The sequence below is a fragment of the Hippopotamus amphibius genome, chromosome 9, assembly GCF_030028045.1.
Source record: "Hippopotamus amphibius kiboko isolate mHipAmp2 chromosome 9, mHipAmp2.hap2, whole genome shotgun sequence".
In the NCBI taxonomy this organism is placed as follows: domain Eukaryota; kingdom Metazoa; phylum Chordata; class Mammalia; order Artiodactyla; family Hippopotamidae; genus Hippopotamus; species Hippopotamus amphibius.
Window position 1 is genome coordinate 142,246,175 of NC_080194.1, and position 16,656 is coordinate 142,262,830.

General features: G+C 57.8%; 1 protein-coding gene across 2 annotated transcripts in view; it reads left to right on the plus strand.

The window, feature by feature from the left end:
- Positions 1-6,999, plus strand: part of GNA12 (G protein subunit alpha 12) — a 105,724-nt gene extending 98,725 nt beyond the window's left edge. For both annotated transcript variants that reach the window (XM_057749132.1, XM_057749133.1), the window contains 2 exons: positions 3,237-3,287; positions 4,356-6,999. In XM_057749132.1, coding sequence (XP_057605115.1) covers positions 3,237-3,287; positions 4,356-4,925 — 621 coding nt within the window. In that variant the 3' untranslated portion in view covers positions 4,926-6,999. The remainder of the gene's footprint in view (positions 1-3,236; positions 3,288-4,355) is intronic.
- Positions 7,000-16,656: the final 9,657 nt, after the last annotated feature.

The window sequence follows — 16,656 nt, forward strand, 5'->3', positions numbered from 1 at the left end:
TCAGCGGTGGCGGCGCGGGTGAAGATCTGGTGAGGAACAGGGTCCACTTGCCAAACAGAGGATTCTCCTTGCTGCAAACGCGCCTGGGCCCCACCCGCGGTCCTCACGTCACCCTCGCCTGTCTGTGCCTAGCACAGCCGCACGGGCCCTGAGTAAACAGACAGCCCCCTCTTCTCCCCCCAGGCCCCACCTCCGTCATCCATCTGGAGCTAATAAGAGTCAGTGCTTTGCTGGGAGCGCTGAGTCAGGAGGGCAGGCTCGAGTCAAATACGTGCTCGGTGGCCTCTGCGCTGTTGAAGTTGTTGTGTTTTGTCTCATCCACGAATCTGTGTTCTTATGAATCTTCAGCGACTTAGATTTTTCAAACCGAGCAGGGTTGGAAAAAGCCCGCTTTCCATGTATTCTTTTCTGCGTTCCTCCAGCAGCTATCAAGAGAAGACCCCGGGATCGTTTCGCCTCACATAACACTGTCTTTTTCATCACGGTGCTGTCAGTCCACCCCAGCGGTGGTAATAAAAATACCACGGACGTAAACAGCAGGCATTTATCTCTCACAGTTCTGGAGGTTGGAGGTCCAAGATCGCGCCGCGGCCAGACACGGTGTCAGGTGGGGGCCCGCTCCCTGGTTCCCAGACGGCGTCTTCTCAGGTGTCCCCACGTGGCGCAGGCTGCGGGCGGCCCTCGGGGGTGCCTCACTGAGGGCGCGGATCCCCTCGTGAGGGCTCCCTCTTCGTGACCCAGTCGCCCCCGCAGGCCCCGCCTCCTCACAGCATCGCCCTGGGGCCTGGGCGCCGTCTGTGGCCGAGTCTCAGCGGCTCATCTCGGGGGCTGCCGCGCACTGTCCTCTGCGGAGAGGCCCGCCTGCCCCTGGTGGTGAGAGCAGAGCAGCAGCGTGCGCTGGGCGCCGTGGGCACTGTGCAGCCTGTCGCTGCCGGCGCCGTCGAGCGACTGCTCTCCAGGCTCCGCGGTGAACCACAGCGACCTCACCTGCGGTCCCCGCTCCGCCCAGCGGGGCGGCGCGCAGCGCGGAGGTTGCAGGCCCACTTCTGGTCCCCACCCGCGGGCTCCTCGGCCCTTCCCGTCCCTGCCCGCCCGCCCGCGCCGGGGAGCAGAGCGGCGCGGGCTCGGCCGTAGCGCGGCCGCGGTCCTGGCGCGGACCCGGCAGCCTGTGGCGCGGCGGAGGCCGGGTCCTCCCCCCTCCCCGCGCGTGTGGCTCCTGCAAAGCGTCCGGGCCACTGGCCGTGCGAAGCGGCAGAGGCGCCCCTGCGTCACCCCCTCCGAGGTAGCGAAACGGCCGCCGAGGTGATGCAGCAGACCGTTCTGCGGGAGGGAGAAACGTGAAGGTCCGTTTATGTTAGCGTTTGGTGTGTTCTAAGGTCCATTGGGCTGACCCCGATTTCAAACTCAATAGCTGGAAATATTTAAAGTCAAACTGGGGGGAAAGGATTTCCTTCCTTCCTTCATCGTCTGTCTAGCTCGCGCTTAACTGTGTCCTCGGCTGTTTTCCACATCGCGTCTGTGTTGGGCTTCAGCCCCTGCACCCGTGTCGCCGGGGCAGCTGCGTTGCCGTGCCGTTTTGTGCCCAGTCAGGCCAGGAGCCCTGGCCGGGGGCTTGTCCCACTGGCATTGAGCCTGGAGCCCCCGCCCGACTGGGGCAGGAGTGGCTGGGCTGTGAGCTGCCCCCGCTGCCCGGCCTCCCCGGAAGGATGCGCGGGGCGCACGGGCAGTGTCTAGAGTGTTCGCCTCCGGGGGCGCCGAGTGAGAGGCGGAGGGAGGGAGGAGAGACGAGACGGGCGTTTCCGGGGAGGGAGTAGCCATGAAGCAGGTGGGCTGGCCGTCGGCTCCGGCAGCTCCTCCTCACCAGCTGCTTGCCGCCGGCTGTGGGAGCAGGCAGGCTGCGCAGACAGGCTGTGGGAAGGGGTGCGCGGAGGCGCTGTGCCGGGGCGGGGCCGGAGGGGAGGTGCTCACGCGGGCCCCAGCGCCCAGCCTCCTGGAGCCCAGTCGGCCCGTGCCCCCGCCGCGGGGACTCTGAGGAGGGAGGCTGTGCCGAGAGCCAGGACCTGTACTGTGATGTGGGGACGATGCGTCTCTGTTCCCGAAACAAGACGCTCTCTTCTGAATCATCCGCAGGCCTTCATTTTAAAATGGGAAGGTTGATTCTTCACGGAAGGAAACCCCTCGGTTTCTTCCTTCGGGCCTGCTGGGGGCGTGTGGGGAAGGAGGGACCAGGGGCTGCTGTTCATGTCCTCCTTCATCTTGTTTTATGAAAGCTGCCATCTAGAACCTTCCCGGTGACCTTCCTCCTTAAAACTCCGGAATGCACACCTGCCTCACGCACGGGGCTGGCGCGGCTTCCCCAGGAGGCTCAGGGTGAAATCCTGCAGGAAGCCACGTCCTCTGGGCACACGGGGTGTAGTTAATTTTCAGCATCCCACTTTGTAAGGGGAGCTTTTGCCCGTTCACTTGCCACTTCCTCCGTTGGCTCCATTGAAGCGACATCGAAGGGCCGCCGAGGCTCCTTACGCCCCGTGAGTGCTGCTGCGTCCCGCGACTCCCTCCGGGAACAGGACGTGGGCGAAGTGCAGGGTCACTTCTGGCTGTTGAATGCTCTCGGTTTGTGTGGATGTTCAGTCCAGAGAAGGTCCAGGGGATGGAGAAAGACGGGTCATCGCACCACGGAAATCCAGACCAAAGAGTCTCCTCGTTCTAGGACTGTAAATCAGGTCGTACAAATGTGTGACGTGCTAATGGAATGTCAGGCCTGTTTCCAGAGGTTGGAACATGTTTTGTCATGTGCCTCTTCTCAGAGATGGACTGTCTCCAGTGACAGTGCCTCGAGTGCACTGGGCCAGCTCTGCCAGGAGCAGAGCCGTTCTCAGGAGCACAGTCTCATGTCCCAGCTCCCGTGTGGCATGGCCTGGAGCAGGCTGGTCTCCGCATCTGGGAAGGAAGGGATTAGCTTAGAGGAGTCCGCACCCGCCAGGGTCAAGCAGGGGCGCTTTGAAAAACACAGTCTGAATTTGAACTTTGGGATCAGAGGTAGAGAAATTGCATTTTTTAATTTTTTAATTGTTTTTAATTTAAAAAAAAAACACATGTATGCTAACAGTCTTTTTACTTCACCTTCCTATTTACACAGAGGCAAAACAGCACTCATGTTACTAAGTTCTTCCATTTACCAAATCAGGATCCCTCAACCAAGACTGAATGGTGACTCTTTTTTTCCCCCACAACAGGGTGAATCAGTGAAGTACTTCCTGGATAACTTGGACCGGATTGGCCAGCTGGTGAGTACGACCCCCACCCCAAGAGTCTGTGGTCCAGGATTAGAAAACACGTGTGTGGAGACCAGAGCAGCCCCAGTGGTGAGGGCTTTCACTGTCTGTTGCGTCGGGTAACCACAAGGCCATTGTTGCTCCAAAAAGATTAGTACTCATTGCAGAACGTCAACTGATCTCTAGTCAGTTTTGAGACTTTCCCAGTTGTCTCATTAATGTTTTCTTGCGGATGCTGCTTTATTTTAACAGTCTGAGTCAACAGCCTCCGAAGGTGCATCCATCACCACTGGTCCGCGACACGCAGACTTCTTCTAATATATAGGTTTCTCCTTCCGTCTTTTTCTCCCTTTCAGTTTACTTGTTGGCGTATTTGGGTTATGTCTCCTGGAGGGCTCCCCACATCTCAGTTTTGCTGTTCCATTCCCTGCAGCGTATTGAAGCTGGTGCTCTCTCCCCTGCACACCCTGTGGATTGGTGGTGGGACCGGGAGGCTTCATCCCTGTTTGGATTTTTGGCAGGGATGCGGCCCGAGTGCTGGCATGTCGTAGTCACCGGGGGGCCGCTGACAGTGCAGGATCAGAGTGGTTTGAGTGACCACAGTTGCCCGTGTGTTGCTAAAGACTTTCAGAGTTCTCCAAGAATAACATATTAAATATACTGCAGGCTAAATTTAAATAGCATTGCAAAACCGGAGTTAAACCAGTTCATAGTAAGGGTTTGGAATGCGTGTGCCCTAGAAGTTAGGAAGATAGAAAGGTAGCTGTGGTGCAGGGAAAAAGATGGTCGTTTCCTGTGGAGAAGAAAGTAGAAGAGATTTTAGACTGGGGCCTCACAGGGAGGAGTCTGATCATTCTTGCTCAGTCTGCTGAGCCTCTGTTCATTTTCAAATGAGCTGTTAAATTCCTTCACTTTCTGTTTCATGGTAAATTTATATTTTTGTAAATGAAAGTTGCTTCTGGTATTTGGTTCAGCTTCTCTCAGAAATCACCGTAGCTCTCCTCCCTTCCACCCCATCTTTTTGCTCTTGTTTTCTCCTGTTCTTCCTCTCCTAAATTTCTCCCGTATCCTGTTTTATAGAATTACTTTCCCAGCAAGCAGGACATCCTGCTGGCCAGGAAGGCCACCAAGGGCATCGTGGAACACGACTTCGTTATCAAAAAAATCCCTTTCAAGATGGTGGATGTGGGTGGCCAGCGGTCTCAGCGCCAGAAGTGGTTCCAGTGCTTCGACGGGATCACGTCCATCCTGTTCATGGTGTCGTCCAGCGAGTACGACCAGGTGCTCATGGAGGACCGGCGCACCAACCGCCTGCTGGAGTCCATGAACATCTTCGAGACCATCGTCAACAACAAGCTCTTCTTCAATGTCTCCATCATCCTGTTCCTCAACAAGATGGACCTCCTGGTGGAGAAGGTGAAGACCGTCAGCATCAAGAAGCACTTCCCAGACTTCAAGGGCGACCCCCACAGGCTGGAGGACGTCCAGCGCTACTTGGTCCAGTGTTTCGACCGGAAGAGGCGGAATCGCAGTAAGCCGCTCTTCCACCACTTCACCACCGCCATAGACACCGAGAACATCCGCTTCGTGTTTCATGCTGTGAAGGACACCATCCTGCAAGAGAATCTGAAAGATATTATGCTGCAGTGAAAGAGGACGCCCCTCACTCGCGCGGTCCTCAGCCGCCTCCCGGCCACAGGCCAGATCTCCCCAGTGTCCCGGAGCCGGCGTCCCGACTCCGTGCCCTCCACACCTGGCTCAGGGACGCTGCGAGGCCCGCCGCGCTCTAGGCCGGACGACGTGACACTTTGATGTTAGCTACTGAATCCTGGGGACTAGTGAAACTACTGAAAATCCAAGCGATCACTTTGGTATTAACGTGTAATGCCTAATAACACAGCTTCCTTTCTTTTTACAGAAACTTCCTTTTCTGACACAATGTAATCGAGGACTGTGTGTGTGCGCGCACGCTCTGTCTTTAATGACAAAAACCCCAAAAGCGACGTCTTTGCGGAAGGCTTTTTGTCACCCGGTGGGGGTTCGTAGGAGGTGAAAGGAGGTGAAGTGCGGGCTGTCCTCACCACCTCTCCAAGGGAGCGTGTTGCCTTTTAAGTCTCTTGTGCCAATTTCCCAAGAGGCCCTGGTCCCGGCTGTTAGATCAGAGGGTGGAAGTGAGAGCTCGCGGGGTAGTCTTGCCTTAACACCCCCACAACCTGTGCTTCCTTCCTGGGGTGGAAGGTGTGGATGCCTCCCCTCTGCACAGGGCGCTGCCTCTGTGCCCGCCTGCCCCACCCCTCCCCCGCCCCTCAGCAAAGACTGAAACCAGCTGGCCTTGCAGACGACTCTTCTCTCCTCCGAGGAGGGGGAGTCGTCTCTGACACCTACAGGGAGCTCTTCCTTCTCTGGAGGAAGCGGAGAGCTCCTTTCCTCTCAGGGGCTTCCCTAGAGCTGGCGCCACTGCCAACAGAGCCTTTGTTAACGCCCCAGGCTCTGCGCTGCCTTCCAGGAATCAAGGGTCTCATCGAGGCGTCTTGCTTCTACTAACGTGCACACGTAGCAGGAAGACTGTCGGACGTGGTCTTCTCTGGGTGAAACTGCAGAGGCTGTGAATGTTGGCGTGAGCTGGTCAGTCTTACACTCAGTTAACTTGTCCAGTTACTCTGTCCAGGTGTCTTTCACTGTGTTTAAAAATACATTGCATTCCAAACTGGTCCCCGCTGTGTATTACTCTACTGAAAAGTGTCTGGCGTGTTGAGGACTCTTCCTAGCATTTAAAAGAGAGAAAGCTTCCTCTGTCAGTGGCACCAGAACGTTCCTGTGGGTGAGCAGCCATCCCGGCCCACCCCCAGGCCACGCTGTTCCCGGGCCTGCGTCCCTGGTGAGTGTCTCGCTCTCCCTCACCCAGCAGATAAACAGGCAGATGCTGACCCAGAAGGGAAGGGAGGGGAAACCTGCTTCTGAGTCATCCGTGTTACCATGGGGCTTTAATGAGGGGACAACATGAAATCCTCTCTCTCTGGGCGCCCAGGGCTTCCTGTCGATGTTTGCTGGGGTTTCGGCTCTCTTTTTGGCTGGAGAAAAGTTGCTTTTTCTGTACTGCTTCCTGTGGCTCTTCATAAACTGAAAGGACGTGCCCCGGGATCGGGGCCAACGATTGAGGTTTACAGGAAAAGAACATTCTGGATGGGCTGTGTCGGGGCTGCCGGGACCCCGCCGTCACTGCCTGGAGGGTGCCACCCGCCTGGGCGCGCTCCCCGTGGCTCTGGCGTGGCCGGTGGAGCTGCCTGTCTGCGAGGGCACCGGGGCAGCTCGGGCAGCCAGTGCTGTTTGTGCTTTAAACCGTCGGGTGCCGATGCACACGGAAGCGTGTTCATATTGAGAGGCCGTGACTGTGCTGAGCGGAGCGGGAAGCGGTGGGGACGGCCCAGAACCGGCCCGCGCTCTCCCTCCTCACGGTGAGCTGAGCGGGCCCCCAGTGCCACGATCCGTCGGCAGCAGAGACCAAGATCGCTCTTCGCAAGGTCAACTGAAACCATTGACAGCCTTTCTACACATAGATGACAGTCACTTTTCTCTCCAAAACCTTAGGCGTTGTTATTTTTTTACTTTAATTTCGCTGTTACCCTTGATGATTGTCTTTTTTTATCGGGCTGTTGGAGAAGCGGGAGATAGTTGTGCCTCATCTGTTATTGCAAAAATGTAACAATAAACTTCCTCAAACTAAGATGTTTTCCTCATAGTTATACTGTTTACACATAAGGGCACACGTACCTTTTTTTACTGAAATTTTTTTTAACTCTTCAGTTTGTAGAGAACCTGTTTCGAAGGTATTGCCATGTAGCTTTGTAACTTGTAGAGATCTCTAGACTCCTCTATTCTTGTAATTTTTTTACTTCTTTGACAAAAGAAAACTGAGTCCAGGTTATTTCAACTCCAAAATCAGGAAATAATCTTGAAACAAGATGATTAGTTCTGACTAAGTCGGAACAGACTCCAACTTGACATCGTGAGTAAAGGCGCCGTGAGGGGTGGGCGCTGTCGGGGTGAGTGGCTCACGGCTCACACTTCGCACAGCGTTTTAGCATCAGCGGGAGGGGCTGCTTTGGTGATCTGACAGCCTTCGGTCTCTGCATGTTTATTAAGATGAATCCTTAGTTTTTCTTTGCTTAAAAGAAAACATCTGGGGCTTCCTAGGTGGCGCAGTGGTTAAGAATCTGCCTGCCAATGCAGAGGTCACGGGTTCGATCCCAGCTCCAGGAAGATCCCACATGCCGCGGAGCAACTAAGCCCGTGTGCCAAAAAAAAAAAAAATAAAAATAAAAAAAAAAAAAAGAAAACATCACTCAGCATTTGAAGCCAACATTAATTTTTCAGTCCCCAAAACTCAGAGCACATGGATAACTGGACCCTAATGTTCCTTGAAGGTTCATCACTTGCTGATCACAGTTTTTATTTCCACGTGGGACACAGGAGAGCTGTTGCCAACACGGTTGTGAGTGAGTGCCTCTGGAACACGGCTTCAGGACAAGGAACAGCGGCAAATACATGTAAAGACACGCGTGTGCGAGGGAGGGAACTGGGAGCCTAAGGAGCGGACCTGGCGACGGGCGGGGACTCTTCCTCCGCGACCTGATGGACTCACCGTCCCGGTCACAAAACAAACCGTTGGCACGAACAACTCCCAAGTGGCAGAGCTTGTCGCGCTCAGGATTCTCTTGTAGAAGAGGCATGTGTGTCATCCAGTCGCCCGGGTAGGCGTTGTAAGCGTACACATGTGGGGCCTAAAGTGCCCACCGTGGAGAAGGCAGCCCCCCCCCCCCCCGGGAGAAACGTGCACGTGTCATCATCCACGTGCCTCGGGGCCGAGCTCTTTGGTTCCGGTTTCCGCGTTTGTGAGAGTTGGACTAGGTCACGGGGCTCAGCTCTGGCACCTCGGTTGGGTCCCATGGGGGGCTTTGCAAAGCCCTGGGCTGAGCCACCCCGAGCCCCCAGTGCCGGCGTCGCGTGTGCCACTCCTGGGTTCCCGGGTGGTTGCTGTGCAGCAGGGGTGCGAGCCTGAAGCAGAGGAGCATGGAGGACTCCCTGCACGCCGCTGGATGTGCAGTCCACCACGTGCGGCCCGAATGCTCCCCTCGGTGTGACTTGCAGCCTGCCTCGGGGAGACAGTGATGCCGGGTTTCCCGCTGTGGTCTGAGGGAGTGAAGAGCAGCAGTTCCCACGGAGCCTTTTTCGGGCCTTTTGGCGCCACTTTCCCCGTGAGGTACGGCAGATGCGCTCAGCAATCTCATTCTTCAAGTCTGCCTGGCCGCCCTCGGGAGAGGGGGGCTTTGCCTGTGGGACTCCTGCGTTTCACGGGCTCGGCGTTCGGGGCGCAGGCCCTGGGGCGGAGGTGGGTGCTGGGCCTGCAGTGGGGAGGGCCGAGAGCTCTCAGCCGCCGCCCCTCCCAGCAGGGGCTGCTCTGACGGCATTTGTGAGGCACCTGCTGGGCCCTGAAGAGGGAGGGGCAGGTCCCAGAGGAAGGAGCTGCTTGTTAAGGCGGCTCCAAGGCCGGCGCTTGCTGTGTTAACCGCCCTGACGGCAGGTGGCACGTGTTTCATGCTGAGTTCCCGGAAGGGGGAGGCTCACTGTGGGTGGCGGGGAGCCCGTGGGGCATGGAAGGGCCACGCCGCCTCTGCGGTCCCACTGTCGGTGTCTGTCTCCTGCCTTCTGCTGGAGGAGGGCTTCAGGTTTCGCCAGGCCCAGGTGCTCACGTGGGCCCTCCCTCTCCTGCCAGGTCTCGCCCCCCATCGCCCGCTAGAACCTAGAAGCTGGGCGCTCACTGGTGCTCAGGATGGCGTATTGAAATAGGTGATTTTGGTTTCCACGCGCTGTTGCCATCTCTTCGGGTGAAAACCTACTTCAGAGCACCACAGGTTGCTACCTGCCTGAAACACCCCCGGTGCCTGCCTCTCGGAGGGCACCGCACGCCTGCAGGGGCTCCGCTGCCCCCGACGGAGGTCGAGCCTGGAGACCCGGGGCTCTGCTCTGCGCGGGAACTTCCTGTGCAAGGCTCCCGCCCCCGGTCACTACGAGAGGACGTGGCCAGGCCAAGCGAGTTCTCCGATATCCTGGCAGGATGATGCACCTGGGAGCTGGCGTCTGTGCAGCCGGTGTGGGAAATGGGGCGGAACTCAGAAACAGACCAGGAGACTCCTGCCCTGAAACACAGGACGCAGGGGGCAGCAGGGCCCTCCCCGGCGGTCTGTGATCAGGGTGTGGAGTAGCTGAGAGCAGGCAGGAGCTGCTCTTGTATCCCACCCCTCCTCCTCCTCAAATCCAGCAATGACCTTAGCACGTCACTGTGAGGGTCTTCCTGCAGGGACCTCAGACGTTGCATCTGTTGCCGTAAACACGGCCCTGTGGCTCGCTTCACAGAGAAGCACACACCTGGCTCCACCTGGAAGATGGGTTCTCTGCTTCCAAGCTGGTGATGCAGGCAGTGTTTTTCTTCCGGTGGTGTCCTGTGTGTGTGCGTGTGTGCGTGCGTGTGTGTGTGTGTGTAATACAAACCAAAGTGAAACACTACAGCAGCGACCAGGGGTTCCTGGACAGACTCAAGTTTCCTCCCAGGCGGGCTTGTCAGGCTGGCAGAGTGTAGACGGGGCTGAGCCGCACGGTCACAGCCATCCTGGTTTTTCTGTTCCCAGCTTGTCACTCGGGCGCCTTTTTTATGACACTGAATTCGCTTTATTTTGTGCTTTCAAAAACCGGTTAATTCCCCCAAATGAACGTAACCCCAGCTATTCACAGTCAAGGTGGAGGTTTCCTGCAGGACTGCATTTCCCAGCAGGTCGCAGAGCCAGGTTGCTCTGGTGGCTGGGGAGGCGTGGACCCCGGGGTGGCGTGGACCGCGCATGCCGCCTGGTGAGGCCGACTCGGAGTGCGGCCCAGGGAAGTCCGGCGTAGGGGCAGCTGAGAGCATGACCCCAGTGAGTGGGGGGAACAGGCCCTCAGCTCCCGGCTCTGGTGCTTCCCGGTGCCGGTCCAGGGGTTTGGCTCTTCAGCCGACTTCAGGACTCAGCAGGAAGGAGCTGAGAACGGGGTGCCAGGAGGCCCCGCTTTGTGACACGCAGCCTCCGCCCTGAGAGGGGATGGGCCAGGTGTGCCACCGCGCGTCCGTGCAGGTGAACCCTCTGCCCTGGGGCCCCCACCCCCTCCGTTCAGTGCCCGGCCCCCGCAGCCTCGGGGTGACGCGGGAGGTCTCCCCGCCACCGTGTGTCAAGCTGCCCTCATAAAAGGTCGGTGCCCACGGTGGGCAGAGCGCACTGTCATCTGGAGACTCTGGACGTCAGACCGCAAATGTGGAACCAGCCTTGATATGACAGTCGGGCTAACAAGGCTGGTGCCCCATAGCTTCCCTCCTCACCCACAGTGTCTGGATGAGCCTGGGCACGTTTCCCAGGTCCAGCAGCAGACAGGTGGCCAGAGCTCTCGCTGCTGCATCTTGGAAGCCGGGGGCGAGGCCTGTCCTGGGAGGGCCCACAGGAGCCTGTGCAACTTTCTCCTGCTCAGCTAAACCTAGACCCTCCAACAAGCCTGTTTATCAAGAAATTTGAAATAGATCTGTGTCGAGTCTGTCCATCTCTAGGATCTCAAAGCATTACCTTTTGACCTATTATGCAAATGGAAAAACATTCCTAGTGTCTTTTCCTTCGCGCCATTCAAACCAGCTGAAACTGGCCAGCGTGTTATTCTCTGCTGACACGGGTGCAGCCTGGAAGTTCAGTGTTGTGTGCCTGGTCCCCTCCTCTCGGCCACGTCCTCAGCTCGCCTCCTCGGCCCTGCGCCGTGGCCCCTGTAGCGCGCAGGGTACGCCGCTGCAGTGATCAGCAGCGGCGTCCCCTGAAGAAATGGAGCGCTGCGCTCTTCTGGGGTCTCTACACTCAGAAAGGAAGTCCAAGGGCAACAGCCCAGTGCCAGGTCACAGGCACCTCCCCTGGGGCGTCACTGCAGCTCCACACCCCCCCCCATAGCAGCGCTGATGGTGGGGGACAGGCCTCAGTTTATGGATGCTGTGTTCCAGGTTGAGACACACGAGGCAGTGTAACAAGTGTATTGTGTAGCTACGGCAGTTAGTTTAATGTGTTTTGTATATACGACTTTTATAAATCTATTAAAATTTGCCTTACATGACACTCTCCTGGTGTGTTGCATCCCTGCCGCGGCAGCTGTGCGCGAGGCCCCGTGCGTGGGGAGTGTGTGGCTGGGTCCCTGACTGCGTGCTCAGCGTCGGGTCTGTGTCTGGGGAGGGCGGCCTCCCAGAAGCGAGGGCCCCAGTGGGCGTCGTGTGCCGAGGCACCAGGCGGGAAGGGGCGGGTAGGTGGTTAGAGTCTGGGGTCTGGGCCTCAGGCTCTGCTCCGTCATCCTGCCCCTCCCTGGCAGGGGTCCCACACTCTCCAGTGCTTACTCAACCGTAGGCTCCGCCGTGTCTCGACCTCGTCACAGGTGCAGGCTGTAACCTGGATGAAAATGCAAGAACGCAGCCAGTGACAACGTCAAACCTCCAAAGTCACCGCAGAAAAAACGTAGGTAATATTAGTGTAAGTGGAAATAATGACCACCCCTCCTGAAAAAAGGAAAAAGTAGCCTTTTTTGTTATGTTACATCAAAAGCATCAGCCTTTACCCTGAGAAATGTGGACACGGGAAACAAACATTTGTGAAGTGACCCAGTGTGACAGATAAGGTTTTTTTTTTTTTTAACTTTGGGCGGAGTGACCGGAACAGAAGTGTCTAGCAGATGTGTGTTGGGTAGGCCTGTCGTGGATAAACAGACTGTCCCCATCTGTCCACAGCCGCGAGGACCCGCGTCTCCGAGAGGAGGAGGAGAGGACGTTCCGCCTCTAGAAGGGGCACACGCGGTGGAAGCGCTGGCCACCCCACAACTAGATCCTAACGGTACCTGCATCCCAAGCAAGGAGGAACTGCTTATTCCATCCAAGTGATGAATTCTCTTGTTTTCAGTTAGACTTCCAGAAATGCATCCTCTTCCCTCAAGATTCAGGTTTTGTAGCATTTATTAATTTGGAGAATGAAAATGGAATTTGTAAGCACGAAAAACTTGAATTACATAGGATTTATTCTGTATGTTGAAGTTATCCATAATCCCGGTGTGAAGATGCCTACAGGTAGGTGCGTTTCCACTTGGCTTCTGGGCTTTTAAACATACGAACGGGGCCTATTGAGTCATTAATCAAGTTGTGGCTGAAGCTCACATAACCCGACAAAGTTGTTGCCACTGAGACAGGCCTGTTTTGGGGGCCAGGGATGGGAGTCGAGGGGCCACAGTCCTGTGGACCTTTCTTTACCTTTTTTAGGTCTCGCTCCTGCTCAGAGCCCATGACAAGCTGGGGCTGAGCTCACGAGAGCCCCGCTTTACCAGCTGCTTCAGGGAGAAGCAGGGGAGGGCCAGGGAGGCCCGAGGGCAGAGGAAGAGAGAGGAGTGTCAACCTGCACCCCCAGCAGTCCTGACCCAGAGGGGAGGTGGCAGCCTGGACACCGCTGTCCCTGCCGTCCACTGAAGGGGACTCTTCCCAGGGAACAAAGGGTGGGCGAGGGCTCAGTACTGTGTCAGGTGGTTGGGGCCCCTCCCCTCCCCGCACCGTCCGCTGCTGGCACAGGTGGACGTGCTCCCGCGTCCCTGCCTTTGACACGAGGCGCTGCACTCGGAAGAGCCGCTTTCTGCACCCTCGCGCCCCCATGGGGCTCTCTCCTCGCCTTCCAGGAACCCCTTTGCCACCAGCTCCGTCCCATTTAACCAGGAGGGCAGTCCCAGCGGCACAGCATCCCCAGGGGCGTCCCCGCTGACAGGCCAAGCCAGGCAGGAGGGCGGAGGCAGACACAGCTTCGGCCGCAACAGCTCGAGAGGAGAGGCCGGCATAGGTGGTCAGGTACCGCCCCCCCTCTGAACCCACTCTTACTTTGGACAGGCGTCGCGAGAAATGTGCAGTCGCCTTTTGTGGCCCACAGGCTGAAGGAGGGAAGGCGATGGGGCCTGTCCTCCCCGCGGGTCAGCGCCACCCTGGGAGCCTCCTGCCTCCGTCCTCGCCCCGTCCACGTGGCAGGTACGTGCGGGCTGCGGGTGCCGGACCCACCTGGGAGCGGGTTTCCTGACTGGTTCTCACCGATCGCAGGCCAGTGAGAGGCCGTCAAATAGACATCCCTGTGGTGACCGCAGAAAGCTATAGAGAACAACACGGTAAATGTCAGAGTATCCAGGGGACCCCGAGGGAAGCCATGCGGGCCTGGCCAAGGGGGCGTTGAGGCCGGGAAGCTGCACAGCACGGGGGCCGGGGCGGGCGGGAGAGCCCAGGGGACCCAGGCTCGAGGCGGAGGGAGCGTGATGGAAGCGCCAGGGCCCAGCCTCTGCGGCGGCCTCGCGTGGAGCGGGTTTCGTTGCGGCTAGCTGGCGGAGAGGCGGGCCGTGGGCCGGGGGCGGCCCAGGAGGCGGGGCTGCTGCATCCGAGCGCCTCCCAGCCCGGGCCGCCGCCGAGGTGGGGGACCGGACGGAACGCGTAGTGGTCGCGGGACGCTTCTTGGAAATTGCTTTTTAAAATAACCCCCTGACATAAGCTTGTTTTCATTTGCCTCTTTACCCAAGAAGCCGAGTTCAAAAATAAACCTTGGTTATTCTGGGTTCTCCCTGGCAGAGGTGCTGGAAAAGGCAGGGCTCTTCACACGGGGCTCAGCAGCTCCCAAGGCCATGGTTCTTTTCGGCCACGCAGTAGGCCTTTTCCCGACTAGCCTCAGCGTTTCGCGTTCACAGCCTGTCATTCTGGGGACCACGCGTTTGCTGGTTCCTGGGGTTTCCTTGCAGCGGGGTTCCCCTGTGTCCGGTCGCCCCCACTGCTGAATGTGGCTCCGCTAGAGACTGCAGCTCTGGGACGGGCGGGAGTCAAGGGCTGGCCAGGCCTGGGGTGTCTGGCATCACTGCCCTCTGCAGCCTGGGTGCAGCGGGCAGAGCCAGCCTGGAAGAGGCCTCTGTCCACTCCCAGGGCGTGCGGGCTCCAGCTCAGGTCAGGCACTGCCTGGCGAAGCCCTGATCCTCCTGGTCTTCACCAGGGTAAAAATACTGCTGCTGGGGCCGCGCCCTCTTTATACACACAAATCAGTGACGCCCCAGCAACTCTGGGCTTTGTTTACATTGGCATCTTCGCCCAAGACAGCTGGCCACCCACCCACCCAGGCCGTGCCTCAGGCCTCGGGGGGGGGGTTCTTGAGCCCAGACGTGCTGCAGCTACCAGACAGCTTCCTGGCCATCTTAGGAGCCAGGGGTAGGGCCTGGCAAGGGCCGCTGCCCACATAGGAGTCAGGATGCAGGACTCCCAATCCTGGGCTCTTCTGACTCTGCCTGCTCAGACTTTCCTGGTGTGTTTCCTAAGAAAGACCCAGAACACGGAGGGTCAAGTCGGCAAACCTGGCCTGAATTTCAGCCCCTGCTCTGCAGCGTCAGGCAGACGACCAAACCGCTCAGCTCCCTTAACCATAAAATGGGATAAGGGCAGCTGCATGGCGGGGATGTAAGGAATTCCTCGGTATTCAGACGGTTAGGTTCAAAGGGGGCTTTACGTGCAGGGATGGACGCGCTGCCTGTCTTTCCCCAAACAGATGTGGGTCTGGCTGCCTGGCCCTGTCTGGCAGGTCTAGAGAGCAGCTCTGTGGCCCCGTGTGGCCCTGAGAGTGGGTGGGTGGGTGGGTGGGTGGGTGTGTGTGTGTGTGTGTGTGTGTGTGTGTGTGTCCGTCCGTCCGTCCGTCCGTCCGTCCCTGGAATGTTATAGCCGCTCCTTTGAACTTGGTGGGATCTAAATTTGGACTCTTTGCTTTAATATTAGCTGCTTTGCTAAGCTATTGTGTGTTTATTTTTTTAAGCCCCTTTGGAGAGTGCTTTCCTCCCAGAAAGGTCTGAATCAGATGTCCCACGGGACAGTATTAACAGGCCTACATCCCTCCCCCGACCCACGCTCTGGAAACGTGGGGGCCGGCGGAGGGGCTCGCGGGCTGATCTCACTTTCCTGCCACGCGGGTGGACGGAAGGAGTTGAGACTGACCCTCTCTCCCTCGCGAGATGATGACTCTGGGCTTCGGGGAGGAAGGAGGGGCAGGAAGAGGGCTCTGCCACCTCTCGAGGGGGCGCTGCCCACGTGCCCCCTTAACCAGGGCGCAGCTTCTACGTGTGTTGAGGCTGCTTTCGAGGGCACGTGTGGCAGTCCCAGCCCCGCCTCACACGGGAACGGTGATGCAGATGACGCCACCATCCCAGAGTATTTTTAGCTCCATTCAAGCCCCTCCACCTCGGCCCACAAGAGAGTGAGGGGCTCAGAGAGGGTCTGTGGGAGAGGGTCCCGGAGACCTCTTCTTCTGACTTGCAGGGCCTTTGACAGATAAGGAGATGAGAAAGCAAAGACATCAACTTTGTGCTTTTGCAGAAATAAAAACCAGGCCCTCGTTTCTCAGAAACCGTTATCTGAAGCTATTTCAGCTCAGCCCCAGTAAGGTGCCCAGCTACACCATGTCTCGAGCCTGAACTTGCTGAGCCGTGACTTTTGCTACAGGAGATGGCGTTCGTTATCCCCTCTGCCGAAGCTGCTCCCTGGGGATGGCCCCCAGGGGCTCTCCACCCCCAGCAGGGGCAGCACCTGGGCTGATACCTGAGCAGAGGAAGGAAGCTATGATCTCTGCTCCTAAACATTTTATTTTCAAAACTTCCCTCCCAGCAGCTATCTTTAAAACGTGTCCTCCATCTGCAACTGGAGAAGGCCGTGGCGGAAGTGGCTTGTCCTTCCCCACTTCAGGATGCTTTTTTGGAACACTCGTCACAGTTGGGAGCCGAAGGCCACGGGCCCAGATAGACGGCGCTAAGCATCTGGTAATGACCCTGTGAGTCCCCTCCCTGAGTCCAAGCCCAGGCGCTCTCTCTTCCTCACCTGTGTGTTCTTACGTCATTCCAGTCATAAATCTTTTGCAGAAGAAAAACAGGTAAGATTCTGTCACAGGTATGTTGGCCCGTCCAAGCAGTGAATGCTAACTGGGGCAGCTCTCTCATAAACGTTTTCCCACCTCCCGTGCTCTTCCAGAACCTCGCCACACCCCTGTGAAGAGGTGGGGTCTACATCCCCTCCCTGTGTGTGGGCCTGGGTGGGCCTTTGTGACAGCGTAAGTCCTGAGAGGCTACGCCTCTTCCTCGTGACTCCAGGAAATCCCTCCTTTGGTAGCCAGCTGCCGTACTACAAGGAAGCCCGAGCCACGGGACAGAACCAGGGCCCTGGCCATCAGCTGCCCCGTGAGCGAGCCGTCCTAGAGCTGCACTCCCCAGCCCGGCCCCGGGGGCAAACCTTCCCCGCCAA